At 60.7% G+C, this 15,412-nt stretch overlaps 1 protein-coding gene across 4 annotated transcripts; it reads right to left on the bottom strand.

The window, feature by feature from the left end:
* Positions 1-58: 58 nt before the first annotated feature.
* PUF60 (poly(U) binding splicing factor 60) lies at positions 59-12,914 on the bottom strand. 4 transcript variants are annotated; one of them, XM_012473310.3, is made up of 12 exons: positions 10,990-11,160; positions 7,938-8,036; positions 5,583-5,678; positions 5,362-5,451; positions 4,421-4,471; positions 2,124-2,285; positions 1,943-2,035; positions 1,614-1,827; positions 1,344-1,534; positions 1,077-1,212; positions 643-878; positions 59-505 (listed from the first exon to the last, which is right to left on the bottom strand). In XM_012473310.3, exons 1-12 carry the CDS (start codon positions 11,110-11,112, stop codon positions 206-208), a joined length of 1,791 nt encoding a protein of 596 aa, XP_012328733.1. In that variant the 5' UTR covers positions 11,113-11,160; the 3' UTR covers positions 59-205. The 4 variants fall into 4 exon arrangements, with proteins under 4 accessions (XP_012328733.1, XP_012328736.1, XP_012328734.1 ...); XM_012473313.2 differs by lacking the exons at positions 7,938-8,036; positions 10,990-11,160 and adding an exon at positions 12,847-12,914; XM_012473311.3 differs by lacking the exon at positions 4,421-4,471 and having other exon boundaries at positions 10,990-11,158.
* Between the last annotated feature and the right edge of the window lie 2,498 nt (positions 12,915-15,412).

Raw genomic sequence — 15,412 nt, forward strand, 5'->3', positions numbered from 1 at the left:
AGACCTCCTAAGGACACACACACCGAGGATGGATGACAGGACCAATGGCAGACACATGGACGTTCAAGGCCAGCAGCATCCGCACCTTTATCCGCACTATACACTGGGCTGGGCAGAGGGTGCCTGGCCCCGGGGACACCACTGTATCACTATAAAACCCAGAGGAAACACGGAGCAAGTACAAGTCCAGGGAAAGGGGCCAATGTCACGCAGAGAGGTCACTGTTATCAAAACGCTCCTGGTCGTACACTTCAGCCACCACCTTGCGGCCAGCAAACCAGCGCCCGTTGAGGGCCTGGATGGCCTTATGAGTCTCAGCGGCTATGGAAAACTCCACAAAGATCTTGACAATGATTTCTGCATCCTCTTCCTCGCCTTGCTTCTCTTGGTAGATGATGACACGGTTCACAGCCCCGAACTTGCCACACTCCTCTGTCACCTCCCCTTCCAGGTCGTCATCGATGTCCTTGGGGTCCACCATGTTGCGCAGAACCATTACTGTGGACTGTAGGGGGTGACAGCTGAGTGCTACGGCCCCACTCCCCTACCTTCCCCCCAAACGGCCCCGTGGCGCACCTCCGGGGACAGCCGAGTGCTACGGCCCCACTCCCCTACCTTCCCCCCCACAGCCCTGTGGCGCACCTCCTGCTTGCGGAGCAGCTTCTGCATCACCATGTGGCGGGCGCTGCTGCCTGAGATGCTCATGTGCTCCTGTTCGCTCAGCATCTCTGGCCGCTCCGACTCGGGAAACAGCTCCTCTTCTTCCTTTTCCTTCTTGGGTTCCAGGAGACCCAGCGTCGGAGGACTGGCCAGGATGGGGTTCACCACGCCCACCGAGGGGATGGTGACCGGAATAGGAGGACGGGCTGGAGTCACACCTGCAGCAAAACCAACCAGGTCCAGCAGTCACCCCCCACCCCTGCCCTTCCCAGAAAGGCACAGAGCTAGCCAGCCATGGATGGCCTGCCCTGGGCTCAGAGGGTTGCACCTGGACCATCTGGGTCAGGCAGCTGAGGGCAGTGGGACTAGAGATGCCAGGGCAGGAGAGGAGAGGATCTGGACCCACTGAGACTCACCTGTGATGACTCCAGGTGCCTGGGCAGCCATGACAGCCTGGGGCAAAGCCCCCAAGGGCTGAGCCAGGGTCAGTGCTGGGGACACCAGTCCAGGTGTGCCCAGGGTACCCAGCACTGCTGCTCCAGCCACTGCTTCCTGCAACCCAAAAGGTCACCATCATCAGTCCCTGGTCTAGCTACTCAAGACCACCTTCAGTCAGTCTACAAAGAATCAGGAGTGCACCCACCCACCCGCCATCAGGCTGACACAGCTGCGTGGGCCCTCACCTGAGCCGTGATCTTGGCAGTGGCTGCAGCGGCCGCCACAGCAGCCGCAGGTGGGAGGCCTCCAGGCGTGGCCGGCGTGAGCAAGGGCATGGGCGGTGTGACAGCCTTGCCCACCCGCAAGTACTGGCCACCCAAGTCAAAGAGGTTCATGGAGGACACGGCGTCTTGGGACGACTGGGCCTTCTCATACTCTGTGGGCAAGGGCAGCAGTGAGCAGGGCCAACCCCAGTCCTGGGTGGCCCCCATCCTACCTCAGCCACCCCAGCTCACCGATGAATCCATAGCCCTTGTGCTTGCCAGTTGTGGGGTCCCGGGCCAGCGTGCAAGACTTGATCTTGCCAAAGGCTTCGAACACACTCTTGATGTCATCGTCCGAGAGGTCCTGGTGCACAGAGGCCACGTAGATGCGGTTGAAGGCCCGTGCCTCCTCAGCCAGCTGATCTATGATGGGCTGGGCCTGCCCTATGTTGCTGGGTCTGCCCACCTGGGGAAGAGGCAGCAAGATGGAGACATGTCAACCCAGGCCCAGCCACAAAAGGCTTCTGTGGAGGGGCCACCCTGCACGCCTGTGGGATGGAGGCCTTGTCACCCTGCCTTACCTTGATGTTCCTGCCCCCCAGCATCACGGAGTTCATCTGCTCCAAGGCCAACTGTGCAGCTTCTGGGACCTCGTACTCCACGAAGGCAAAGCCCTAGACACAGGGACACACCTGTCAGGCCGGGTGAGCCGAGTGCTGGGGGTGAGCCCAAAGTAGGCCAGGGCAGACCAAGCCTGCTGACCTTGTGCTTCATGGTGACGGAGTCCCAGGACATGTCGATGCTCTTGATGGGGCCAAAGGGGGCAAAGGCCTGGCGGATGGTGTCCTCTCCCAGCTCATAGTAGATGGAGCCCACGTAGACACGGCACATTATGGCCAGCGCCCGCTGCCGCTGAGCCGCCATCTGCAGCAGGACAGAGGGGAGAGAGCCGCTGGCTGGTCAGGGGTGGCGGGAGGCTGGGCAGCCCACTCCCCTCCTGGCCCACCCACTCAGCCCTGCTGTGGAAAGGGCTCCCCACTTGGCAGGGAGGTGCCGGCTCGATCCCTGAAGTCAGGGTGTCGGGGTTGCAGGACCCCGCCGCCCCAAGAAGGAAGGCCAGGCCCAGAAGCAGGACACAGACGCACCCCAGCCCGCCAAGGTCCCAGGCAGACTGCGGCAGCGAAGCCGACGAGATGGTCAGGAGGCAGGGTTGTGTGCCCTCCCACCCAGACCATCCCTCCAGTCTGGGGGCCGGGTATCCCAGGCTGGGCTGGGAGATGCTCCCACCGTCCCAGCCAAGGATCACAACAGCAGAGGGAAGGAGGGGCCATCCAGGCTGGAGGGACCCACTGGTTTGGTGGTCGAAGAGAGGAGGGCAGAAGACAGGGCAGTCACTGCCCAGAAGAGACCCCAGGGGAGGAGTTCAGGAGCCTGGATGGGGGCTCCTTGAAGAGAGAATGAGGAGCAGCTACTCAGGTGGGGCCAACTGAGGTGGGGGCTCATGCTGTGGCCTCCCAGTGCCCTGCAACTCCTCACGAAGGAGCTGCCTGGAGCCTGTACCTGCCACCAAGAGAGCAGGCCCAGGCGAGACCACTGGCCTGGACCCCAGGGGCACCATGAGGTAGCAGAGACCCTAAGACAAGCCCCCAGGCTCCTGGGAGCTGGGGAGGTGACAGGCCTGGCCAGTCCAGGTCCTTAGCTGTGAGCTTGGCTACTGTGCTGAGGGACCTCCCCACACCCTCAGGGACAGGTTCTCCGCCCTGCCACCTCACAGGAGACCTGCCAGGCAGGGGAGTTCCAGAGCCACACGCAGCGGGCCACAGGGAGACTGTGGGCCAGGGCGGGCAAAGCAGACAAGAGCTGGAGCCAGGCCCTGCCCCTCTCCATAAAAGAAGGCCCTGTGGCCAGAGACCAGTTTCCTTCTTTAGACATCAGCTGGCCTAGTACAGGCCAGACCTCCCCCTCCATGGAGAAGTCCCTGGAAGCACCTCTCCACGTCAAGGGACTTCCCAAGGCGAGGTATCTTCCTTCCAACTAGGATTCCCTGAAAATGAGACTGTGCCCTCCTCAAACTGGGCCCCTAACAAATTGGCCTCAGGCTCCCTACTCAGAGCAAGGCCCCCAAAGGTGGAATCACGTCCCTTTCGCTCAGCAGGCTCCCCAGAGACGAGACCAAGCCTGTCCCTCAGGCCACGGTTCCCCCAAGACAGGGTCGTGTCTCCTCTTCAGTGTGGGCGCCCCCCCCAGGCAGGCTGAGACCGCTCTCCCTGACCGGAACCCCTGCTCGGGCTCCCTTTCAGATGCTTCTGGGAGAACTAGGCGTGTCGTCCCACGGGAGCCGCACACGCAGGGACGCCCCCTCTGCAGAGAGGCTCCCAGAGAAGGGGCCGCGTCTTCCCCTCAGGAACCCCGAGACGGGGCCTGGCCTCCTCCTCAGCCTGCCTCTGGGAAAAGGGAGGGGCACCTCCTTCCCGGACTCCTCTGCCCACCACAGCCAAGGCCATAGCCATGGCTCTGCCTCCTCCACCCTGGCTGCGTGGCCTCTGCCCCTTGCTGACAGCCAGGCCCAAGGCCCTGCTTGCCCTTCCCTTGCTCGCTTGGGTCCCCCCACCCCCACCCCATCCATCCATCCTCCCTCCAGGGTCTGATGGGGCCATGAGTTAGGACCCCTCTCAAGGGGCCTGACCCCAACCCAAGAGCCAGGCAGCCTGGAGACTGACGGGTCTGGAGGCCATGGGTGCACCCCGTGTGTGCAGGTGGTGTGGGCGCAGACGGGCTTGGTGCCGGCAGCTACCCGCCCTGGCCGGCTGCCCTCCGCAGTTACCTGGCCGGTTAGTTTTAAGGTGGGCCCTCAGAGCAGATGGAGGCCTCCCCAGGGGCGGTCCCGGGTGGGTGCCCACACCACTGGCCCCACCACGCCTGGCGCTCTGCTGCGCTCGTCCAGAGCTGGCGGGCAGGGCCGGCCAGGGGAGCAAGGTCCCCAGCACGTGGGCTGCACTGCCCCCCTCTAGCCCTGACTAAGGACATGAGCCCCGGAAGAAGTGAGCATTTCTATTGACCGATTGCAAAGGTGAGAGAGGATCTCCAAAGCCCATTGTCACTGCTGCCATCTGAAAGACAGTAAAGACAGAGTTCAGTCTGTTGGAGCCGAGCAGTCTCCCGCTCTCGTCAACACCTCACGCAGACAGCGGCAAGGCCCGGAGTCCCCGCCCTGCCAGGGAGGCCGCCTGCCTTCCCACACTGCCGGCCGCCGGCACCTGCCCAGGGGGGCCGCAGCGCCCCATGTGCCCCGCCCTGCAGCCTTGCAGCTGGGCCGGCCGGGGCAGAAAGGAAGGGGTGAAGGAGGGGAGGGAGGGAGGTGGGGACGGAGGGAGGAGGGTAGTGGAGCGCAGTGAATGGCCAGGACATCTCCTGGCAGTGTGAATGTCTGAGGGCTGGGTGGGGGCGTGAGGCTCGAGGCCCAGGAACCTGTCGGCCTCACACCGGCCTCTTCCCGTGAAGGTACCGCAGCCTCCGGCTGCAGGCCTAGAGCAGGGCCCCAGGGGAGGTGCCTCCAGACTGTCCCCTCAGTCCTAGGGCTGAGCCCAGGTGGTCTGGACTCACTGCAGGGGTGGGGGCCTGGGCGGTCTCACCCAGGCCATGGGGGCAGGGAGGCCCATGCCCTGTATGCTGCCACCGACGGCTGTGCACAGCTGGGGCAGGGGGCACAGGGGAGACCAGAGGCCACATGTAACGACCAGGAAGGGGGACAGGGAGAGCTATAGGCAAGCCGCCAAGAAAAGGGCTGCGGCACGTCAGGGGCTCCAGCGAGCAACAGGTGGGAAAGGCTGGGCCACTCGTGCCTCAGAGAGGACCCTGAGGGTCCCGAGCATGAGTCTCTGAGAATTGGAGCACTGTAACAGCTTGCGGGGCGGCCGCAGGCACAGGAGGAGGAAGAGCGTGAAGAGGAGGAGATGGTGGCGGTGGCGGGGAGGGAGCTGGAGGCGCGGCCGGGGCTCACCTGCAGGTTGGTGAGCTGCTGCTGCTGGTGCGCGATGGTCTGCTTCACCAGCACGCTCTTGATGCTCTGCTCCATGGCGTATTTCTTGGCCTGAGAGAGGCGGCAGTGAGGAGCACTGGGGGCCCAGCCCGTGGGAGACAGGCCTGCCCCACACCCTGCCCTTGCCCCTGCCCCCGGTTTACTGGCCCCCGCCCACAGTGCCCTGGGAGGTCCGTGCTCACCTTCTGAAGGGCCTCCTGCTGCTCGGGCGTCAGGGGAGGCAGCCCTAACTTGGCGGCCGTGCTCTGCCCGTTCTCCATCTTGATGGAGTCTGTGCCCTGGTAAGGGAGCAGGGGAATCCATCAGCAGCAAGCTCGAGTTCTCCTGCCTGTGGCCCCAGGAGTGCCACCCCACCTGTCTCCCGAACACCGCACACGGCCTCCGGCCCAGCCCCTTCCCAGAGAGACAGGGCCCTAGCACACTGTCCCTTGCCTGGCCTGGACTCAGGTCTGCCCTTCTGACATTGCTGTCCCCAGCCCAGGCCTCTGTCTCCCCTGGGACCCATGGCGTAGGACGCACACAGAGGCGGGTAGGTACCCTGGAGGCCCTGGGCCAACCCGAGGAGTTGTAGGGCCCAGGCCACATGGCTTCCTCGGGAGCCACCAAGATAACCAGCTGGAGGCAGGAGAGGGTCCAGCCCCTGGTTGTCAACCTGACCCCAGAACCTGTCACACGCCCTGCAGGAGAGCCAGCCTCAGCTATCCTCCAAGGTGGGAGAAAAGGGCCAGGGCCCTCTGGACATTCTGGGGCTCCTTGCTTGGACACAGGCTCCTACCACAGGCACAGGCTCAGCTTTCCTGGAGTTTCAAGGGGCCACCCAAGGAGCAGATACGAGGGCCTCTCTCCCAGCAGTGCTTCCCCCGGTCCCCACAGGCACTGTGCACACCTCCCAAGGAACACGGGCCTCTCTCGGGCCACATGAGCCTAAGGCGGGATCCAGCTCACTTCCAAACACTCTTGCATGGGCTGTGCCCAGCCCACTGGGAGAAGCCAGGAGCAGACTGGCCAGCCCTAGCCAGGTAGGCCTGGGGACCAGGAGGCCCTTGGGCAGTCATAGCCACTGCAGACTCAAGCTGATGCCAACCAGGATTATGCTTATATCCCTTCTGTCAAAATCCATCTCTTAGCTTTTTGCAGAGGGAAGAATGCAATTGCGTGAGCAGGGAGGCATGGCCTGCAGGCCCAGCAGAGCATGGGGTTGGCAGACAGCATGCCCGTCCATCTCCCAGCTCAGCAAGCACAAAGACCACTGGCCACCAACCGGGCCCTCCCAGACTTCCAGACGCAGCCTTGAGGGACAGCAGAGAAGAGAGGAGGATCCCCAGCACAGAAGTGACCAGCAAGGACAGAGGGACACAGGAGGCAGGAAGGGGCCGGCTGGCCCAAACCCCAAGAACCGCCCCCCCACCCACCGCCTGCTGAGTGCTGGGATGCTGGCCCAGGCTCAAAGGGCAAGAAGCCCTGGAGACCCCCTTCCCAGGCAACCAGAGCCCCAAGCAGTCCCTGAAGGTCAAAGGCTGGCTGTGGGTGACACCAGGCCTGTACTCATCACCCTCACAGCTGGCCCCAAGCCCATTCCTCCTTAGTGGGAAAGAGGGCCCAAGAGCCAGAGGCTGGGGCTTGGGAGCAGGCTGTTACCATGGTAATCAACGCCAATCCCCTCAGCCCCCTAGACACTTTTCAATCTCTTCTTTGTCCTGGTGAACAAAAGGCCCTTCTCCCACCAACCAATGGCCAGCTGGGCGCCAGCCAAGGGCCAGGGAGCGCCGGCTCCCACATCTCCCAGGATCCAGGCTGCATACCACATCCCAGTCCCGGTCCCAGTCCCACCCCCGAGTGTGCCTGGGGGACCAAGAGGAGGGCCTGGCCCCAAGAGGCCGCCAGGCCACCTTGCTGAGGCCCCACTGGAATGCTCTGGAGGCGGGCGCTACCATGGAGAAACACAAAGAACCCGACTACCCAGTCACAGGCCCAGCTCCACCTCTGAGAGGACCCGCTCCCAAGGCTGGGCCATTGAACAGGCCGAGAACCACCCACACCCACTCTGGAGCCTGGGGCAGAAAAAAGATGGGGAGGGCTGAGTCCCAACCAGACCTGTGCTTTGATTTATGCATTGCTTCATTATTGAAATTAAAACACAGAACTCTGAACTGAAATCTGTATTTCCAGCTAGTAAAGTCCTGCACATTCTAGAACAGCGGCCCACCCTTCCTGCAAGACGCCAGTGCCTAAGAACGCGCGAGCCGCAGGCCCGGGGGCCCCTGCCCGGCACTGTCAACAGGCCCCTCCCGGTGCGTGGAGCAGGGCAGCCACAGAGGCAGAGGCTGTCTCCAGGGCTGGGTGGGAAGGGCACAGGACTGGTGCAGGGCAAGGGCCGCGGTCCTGCAGGCAGCTGTCTACCCAGAAGGCCGAGAAGGGTCCCTGAGGCTCCTCCCGCCCCGCCCCCAGCCAGCCCTCCCTGGGCCCAGGGACGTACGGGCGGGCGGGCAGGCGGGCGGGCGGGCGGGCCCGAGGGAGAGGGTGCTCAAGGTCGGTACCTGCGGAGGCTTCCATTTGTCTCCCGCTGCCACCACTGCCGCCGCCGCCGCCGCCGCTGCCGCCGGCTCGGACCCCCCTCCTTGCTGGCCATTGACCTGCTGCAGGCAGGAAGGAGATGTTGTAACTGACAGGCACGCCACCCCACCGCCCAGGCCTGCTCTCCTCCCAAGCTAAGGGCTGAGCTCCTCGGGGATGAGCAAGGGAGGCCAGGCAGGGATGCATTCCCGATACGAACCCCAGCCCAAACTGCCCTCTCCGCATACCCATCAGCACGCCCAAAGACCCGGTCAGAAGCAGAGCGGAGTCTGGGCTCGGCCAGAGCTGCCAGTGAGTCCCAACAGGGACAGGGAGGAAGGTAGAGAGAGCTGTGCTCCTGCCCCAGGCCAAGGAAAGCCATCCTCTCCTGCCAGCAGGCTGTATGCCCAAAGGGACGGGCTGGTTGCCCCCATGCCCTCCTGAGGCAGCGGGGCGCCTCCCGAGCAGTCTGCATACACCATGACCAGCCCACAACTCAGCCCCAGCCCCAGTGCCTTCCAGGGCTCTGGCCAAGCCCAGGTCCCAGCTCTCTCCTGAAGAAGCTTTTCAGGCCTCCATTCCCTGGCAACGGAACCGACCACAGCTGTCTCCCAGGAGGAAAGCCAAGCGCTTGGCCCTCTGCACTCGGTAAGACCCACACCCAAGGGGGCACAGAAAGGAGAAGCAGCTCCACCATGGTCTTGAGGAATGGCAGGGCAAAGACAGGTCACGGGCAGGAGACAGGGAACACTGTGGGGGTCGGGAGACTTCGTGGAAGGGCCCTGAGACCTACTCGACCTTCTCAGAGGCTGCACAATGAGAGCCAAAGGTAGCGTGCATCATGCCGCTCCCAGTGTGCCCGCCCTCGGAGCCATGTGCACAAAGCCAGAAGCTGGGCTGACCCCCCAGAGTCCCAGGTCCTCCAGCCTCCAGCGGAGGGGCAGCAGCACAAGCCCAGCTGCACTAGGGCAGGCCAACCAGCCCGTGCCCAGAGCTGCCATCGATGCTGCTGGCATGGGTGTGCTCTAGCTGCCCACGTCAGTCCCATGCTGCCTAGACACTGCACCCCAGAAAGAGTGAAAAGAAACAAGGACCCCTCTGACACGGGCACTGCATGCACAGCCAGAGCAGAGGCTGCCTGTCTTTTTTTTTTTTTGAGACAGGGTCTGGTTCCATCACCCAAGCTGGAGTGTGGTTGGTGCAACTGCAATCTCCGCCTCCCGGGTAACTGGGGCCACAGGCACATGCCGCCACACCCAGCTAATTTTTGTAGTTTTGAGATAGCGGTCTCCATGTTGCCCAAGATGGTCTCAAACAATCCACCTACCTCAACCTCCAAAGTGCTGGCACTACAGGAGTGGGCCACCACGCCCAGCCAAGGCTGCCTCTCACTGCCCACAAGAGACGGCTTCAGGTCCGGTCTCCGGATACCCGTGAACGGGGTGAACCCGGGCACTTTCGTAACTTCATGCTCCCCCAAATCCCTGCACTAAGCCAACACGTGAATCACAACAGTGTTGACCATGGGACATGGCTCAGAAAAGCTTTTTCTTGGGAAAAGCCAGCCCACCGCCATTCATGGCAGAAGATGGAAGTTCCCAGCTGCATGCAGCTTAGGGTTCTGTGCTAAGCAGGCACTGGGAGAGCTTGGAGGAAACAGATGTTTATGATTGCAGCTCGTCACATGTTGCCATCTTTAGGCAATAAAAATGGCGGCTCTGTGGTCAGGATGCCCCCGAGCACCAGGCAGCAGTGCCTGGAGGGATGGGAAGCCCCCTGAGGGCGGTACAGCGGAGGGGCTCTGGGGTGCCAACTCTGGCATTGCCTTTCCTCAGCCCACAGCAAAGAGGAGTGTTTCTACCAGAAGACAAGAAGAGGAAAGCAGGGCTGGGCGCGGTGGCTCACACCTGTAACTCCAGCACTTTGGGAGGCTGATGCAGGAGGATCACTTGAGCCCTGGAATTTGAGACCAGACTGGGCAACACAGCAAGACCCCGTCTCTATTACATTTTTTCTTTTTTAAGTAATGTGGGCTGGATGCAATGGCTTATGCCTGTAATCTTAGCACTTTGGGAGGCCAAGGTGGGTGGACTGCTTGAGGTCAGGAGTTCGAGAACAGACTGCCCAATATGGTGAAACCCCATATCTACTAAAAATGCAAAAATTAGCTGGGTATGGTGGTGGGCGCCTATAATCCCAGCTACTTGGGAGGCAGAGGTGCTACCATGAATTGCTTGAACCTAGGAGGCGGAGGTTGCAGTGAGCTGAGACTGCCCCACTGCACTCCAGCCTGGGTGACAAAGTGAGACTCCATCACAAAAAAAAGAAAAGAAAAGAAAAGAAAAAGATAGAAAGAAAGAAAAGAAAAAAAAGAAGTAACATGGAGCAAATGACCCAAGGTCTCAGGTCGTCAGGTGCCTCAGCTGGGAAGGGGGATGGCCTGTTTCCTAGGGCTACTGTGAAGAATCGGTGAAATCCCAGCAGCCCCCCCAACCCCCCAACCCGAAGCCCCTGCACACGAAATGCAGCAAAGCAAGTCACAGGTTCCAGCAATCATCAGCACAGTTGACAACAACCAGTGTCAGACACCCAGGGCAGAGGTGGCTGCAGGACATCGCCTCGCCTCTATCTGTCACTTTCCTTCATATGGCAAACGCCGCTTACTGCGTGCCCAGGCTCCACACTGAGCACTGCAGAGGCGGCAGAAATGAGACAAGAGAGAAAGACATCTCTCTCAGGAGCCTGGTGTCAGCTGCCAGCAGACAAAGAATGCAAAAATCAAAGATGACTTCTGTGGTTTACCAGCACGACGAAGAAAGCATAGGACGAGAAGAGAGCAGCTACAAGGTATGCCAGGCCATGGCACCCTTGGCAGCCAGGGGGCCTCTGTGAGGTGACACTGCAGTCTGGGTGCCTACAGAAGAAAGCAACTGGGACCACAAGGGTGATGACCCCAAATGAGAGCTGGTTGGGCTGTCAGTGAAGAGAAGAACGGAGCCAAGAGTCAAAGTGAAGCGATGCGTCCAGAAGACCTACCCTTGCTGTGAAGAGGCAGCTGGCCTCGTTCTGCAGCCACCAGGCAGAAGGCATGCCCGCCCTTAGGTATCTTCCGGCTTCTGTCCCCACCAGGCCACTGTTGGCCAAGTTCAGCTGCTCCATTTAACCTCCCATAAGAGCTAAAGCAGCATGAGACGGAACAGGCTCTCACCACTGTGCCCAACCAGGACGGTGGTGAACAGGCAACCCTTCTAGAAGCCTTTCCATCCCAATGATTAAAAGAGAAATGGCTTAGATCACGGGCTACAGCTCTCTCCTGGGGCCTGATGCAGCAAGCTGGAACTTGGACAACGAGAAAACATTTGTTAACCCCAACAGACTTCAGATGGCACCGAACACCCCAATGGAGAACCTGCGCATGGGGTCGGTATGGCCCACATCCAACTCAACACCACCACCACCTATCTGGCACCACGCCACAGCAGACCTGAGCCCCCATTTAGCCCTCACGGGCACAGGGTGCTGTTCTGCGGGTAACTGGGGGGATGAGGCATCCACTCTCCTCCTCCACCTTCCCAAGTGTCCAGTCCTTTACCATCAACTCTGTGACTGCTGCCTGGAGACAGCCTCTCTGTGAGGTCACCAAATCCTCAACCCTTACCCCCTTTCTCTCTGACATGCCCCTCAAAGGTCACTTACTCCTGTGACTTCAAGAGAAACAACACCGCAGAAAGAGCAGAGTTAGCCAGCCTTGAGAATCACATACTATGCTGCCCCTACATTGCCTCTCTCCCCCTAGAAACTGGTTTCTGCCTCAGTGGGACATGGGTCCAGCCCCCCAGCTGGGCGCCTGGCAAAGGCAGTCTAAAGATAATTCCTGGTTCTATCAATCCAGCCTTCAGTCACTCACCCAAGTTGTCTTCTCGAACAGACCTATCCCATCCCACCGGGTGTGGGCTGCAGGGAGACTGGCAAATAATAAAGGGATGAACTGTGGCTGAGAAAAACGCAAGAGGGGATTAGGTCCTCTAAGCTAAGTGGGGTGGAGGAGAGACCAGACTTCATCACGCATGATGTGTTGTGTGCATGGGTGTTCTCCCTCTACGTTAATAACGCCTGTCCTGCCCGGAGAGGTGGGCACCGAGCAGAGCAGGGGGCGGCTCCTTCCTCTGGATGCCCATGCAGCTCCCTCGGACGCCCTGCGCATGGCGCCCTGGGTGGGAACTGGCTTCTGGTGGGCCAGACCTCCGACTGCCTAGTTCCCCACTGTGCGCCCAAATCTTCCCGCAGAGCTTGGGACAATGCGACTTCTCAAAATACACAGGAGGGGAGAGAGCACGTCCTTCTTTCCCGAGTGGAAATAAGAGAATGGAGACAACCAGATCCCTCTACAAGCACTGGAGAGCTAATTCACGGCTGCAGGCGCAGTAAGCCAAGGCCACCCCATGCTCTGAGCTGCAGACACAGGTCCCGTCCCCTTCTGATCCCATCAACCCGAAGGCCCACGCGTCGCCCCCAGGACCCCACTTCCGTCGTGACCACGGCGCACACACCCGTCGGCAGAGAGAGGACAACGATCCCCGCTTGCCGGACCTAGCGGGCAGGAAGGCAACCCCACCAGACTCGCTCACCCGCCGGGGCCCCACGCCGCGCCCGGGCCCGCGCCCCGCCCCGCCCCGCCGGAAGCTGGGGTCCTCAGGCCGGAAACTGAGGCCTCCTGCAGGCCGCCGGCGCGCGCCCGCCCCGCCCCCGCCTCGCGCGACCCGGGGCCGCAAAGGAGTCCGCGCGGGGTCTGAGAAGACCGCCGCGTCCCTGGGAGGCCTTCTGCACCCAGGCTGGGCCAACGACCTGCCCCCACCAGCCGAGGGCCGCCCGCGGTCACAGGGGCTCACTTACGAGAGCTATAGTCGCCGTCGCCATCTTGCGTCCGTCGCGGCCGCCGCGCGCGCCACCCACTCCTGCTCCCTCCGCGGTCTCGCGCGATCTGGGCGCCGGCTCACGGAACTCTCGCGAGGAACGAGGTAAGAACGTGCTTCCGGGGCGGGGAGGAACGGTTAACGCCTCCAGGAGGGGCGACGGAAGGGGCGTGGCCGGGGCGTGGCGAGGGGCGGGGCCTTGCTCTTTGGGCGGCCGGGAGCTCGCGCCTTAGGGCCCGAACCGGGAGAGTCTGTCCGCGTGGCCGACATGGGTGCGCGTGGCACTCCTCGCCGCCCCTCGCCCCTGCGGCCGCTGCTACGCTTCTCTTCTCTGCCTTTTTTTGCAGAAAACGCCTTCGCGGGCGTCGTCCAGAGGCTCTCCGTGAGGAGGCAGGGGAAAGAGCGGGGCCCTCCTGGGCTGGAGGAGCCTCGAGCGACGAAAGGCCCGCGTATTTCAGGCTCACGTCGTGAGATGCGTCGTCCTTGAGTCGCGACATCCCTGGGGTCGGGAAGCCTCGTTTATTGGCAGCCTTTTCTCCTTTCAGGGATTCGTCAGCCCCCAGCGCCTCTGGCGTACGCCCCAGCCATAGGTTGGCTGACATCAGTCGCTCGGCCGCAGGCCCCCTTAGTCCCTGAACTGCCTTTCATGGCCCAAGGTGTCCGTCAGTGCTGCCGGGAGAGCTGCGTGTCCTGGACAGGTCCTTTGCCATCTGATACGGCCAGCTGCTGTCCTTTGCCATCTGATACGGCCAGTCCCGAGACCTCAACACGGTCATCTGAAGAAGCCACATCTGTAGGCTCAGGCACCTTCACCTGCCTGAGACCACAAGGCATCCTCTCTATGCAGCAGGGCAGGCCTCCTTTCAACCCTGGGAACGTTTGGAATTTAATACAGACACTTCTACTTAAATAGGGCAGGATATTCCCCACCTCCCTCCTGCAACCCTCTGAAATGATAGGAAAGGGGTTTTATAAAGGTAAACCCTGCAAGGGCAAAGAGCTGGGATATTGTAGAGCTGGAGGAAGGTGGACAGCCCAATAGAGGCTGGTGTCTGAGGGTCGTGGGTGAAAGCACGGCCACAGAAAGGAAACCCCAGACCTCTGTCCCTACCCTCTGGGGCTGGCAGGCCCTGCAGTGGCTGGAGAGGAGTTCTGAGGCCCCACTTAAGCAAGGCCCTGTCTGAAAGCCTGAGAGTGAGACTCTGGCTCCTTCCCCTACCTCCACCCCTGCTCTGGGTCTGGCCTCCAGCATGCCATCAGGCCTCTTAGAGAGGAGGGTTCCTCTCAGCAGCAGCTCCCAGCTCAAAAGAAAAAACTGGCAGCCAGGGGCAGAGGGGTGCCCAGTAGAACGCCCCAGCCAGATCACTGGCCTTGAAGCTCAAGGCCATAAGTACCAGCCACTAAAAGCATCTCACACTTAAATGCAACTGGACAGCCCAGGATCACCAGACACCAGAGAAAGAAGAAAAGGGACTAAGAAGGGACAGAGACAATAAAGGAAACAGAAGAAAAGTGAAAACTGAAACACGATTCTTAGAGACATTAGAGGCATTACAGCCAATAGAAAGGAACTGGAGGCTGCAGAGAAAGAACACACGGAATGAGAAAGAGCTCCTAGAAATAAAACATACGAGCAGAAAGTGAGCAGTTCAATAGGGTTTAAGATGAAGGCTTCCGCCTGGTCATGGTGGCTCATGCCTATAAGCCCAGCACTTCGGGAGGCGGAGGTGGGCAGATCACCTGAAGTTGGGAGTTTGAGACCAGCCAGACCAATATGGAGAAACCATGTCTCTACTAAAAATACAAAATTAGCTGGGCATGGTGGCACATGCCTGTAGTCCCAGCTACACGGGAGGCTGAGGCAGGAGAATCTCTTGAACTCAGGAGGTGGAGACTGAGGTGAGCTGAGATTGTGCCATTGCACTCCAGCCTGGCCAACAAGAGTGAAACTCCATCTCAAAAAAAAAAAAAAAGGGATAAAGTCTTCCAGAATGGATAACAACAAAACCAGATATCTGGAAAACAGAATAGCAGTAACACAGGCGGGTGCTCTTAGGGCCAGCCTGGCACACAAGGCCTCCACGATGGAGAGGATGGATGGGAGGTAGGGGGCTGGTCTGCCACCACCACGAGGTGAAGCCATAAGCACTACCCTCTGGTGACAGCTTCCCTTGACAATAATGTGCACTCAGGGTGCATGGTGCCCAGCACTGTTCTCACACACATTCACTCGTGGGATCCTCACAGCCCAGTGCTATGCAGTGGGCCCTTACCGATGTGCAACGTCACAAGGCAGGGAGCAGTAGAATGGCTCCAGAGCCTGTGCTCTTGTACACGACTGCATCTCAAAAGAGAAGTCCAGGTCAGGCACAGCTGCTCACACCTGCCTTCCTTGCACTTCGGTAGGCTGAGGCAGGAGGATCACTTGGGCCCAGGGGTTCAAGACTGGCCTGGGCAATATAGCAAGGCCACATCTCTACAAAAAAATAATTTTAAAAAAAACCAGCTGCATGTGGTGGCACACGCCTGTAGTCCTAGCTCCTAGA

Source organism: Aotus nancymaae, unplaced genomic scaffold (genome assembly GCF_030222135.1).
Source record: "Aotus nancymaae isolate 86718 unplaced genomic scaffold, 86718_ANA_hifiasm-v0.15.2.pri h1tg000036l, whole genome shotgun sequence".
In the NCBI taxonomy this organism is placed as follows: domain Eukaryota; kingdom Metazoa; phylum Chordata; class Mammalia; order Primates; family Aotidae; genus Aotus; species Aotus nancymaae.

Excerpts from the sequence above, each read along its gene's own strand:
- PUF60 (XM_012473310.3), bottom strand. The coding sequence starts at position 11,112 with ATGGAGCAGCTGAACTTGGCCAACAGTGGCCTGGTGGGGACAGAAGCC. Across the intron at positions 4,472-5,361 it reads AGCAGCTCACCAACCTGCAG|ATGGCAGCAGTGACAATGGG; the intron begins GTGAGCCCCGGC and ends ACTGTCTTTCAG. Across the intron at positions 2,286-4,420 it reads CTCTCTCACCTTTGCAATCG|ATGGCGGCTCAGCGGCAGCG; the intron begins GTCAATAGAAAT and ends GTCCTGCTGCAG.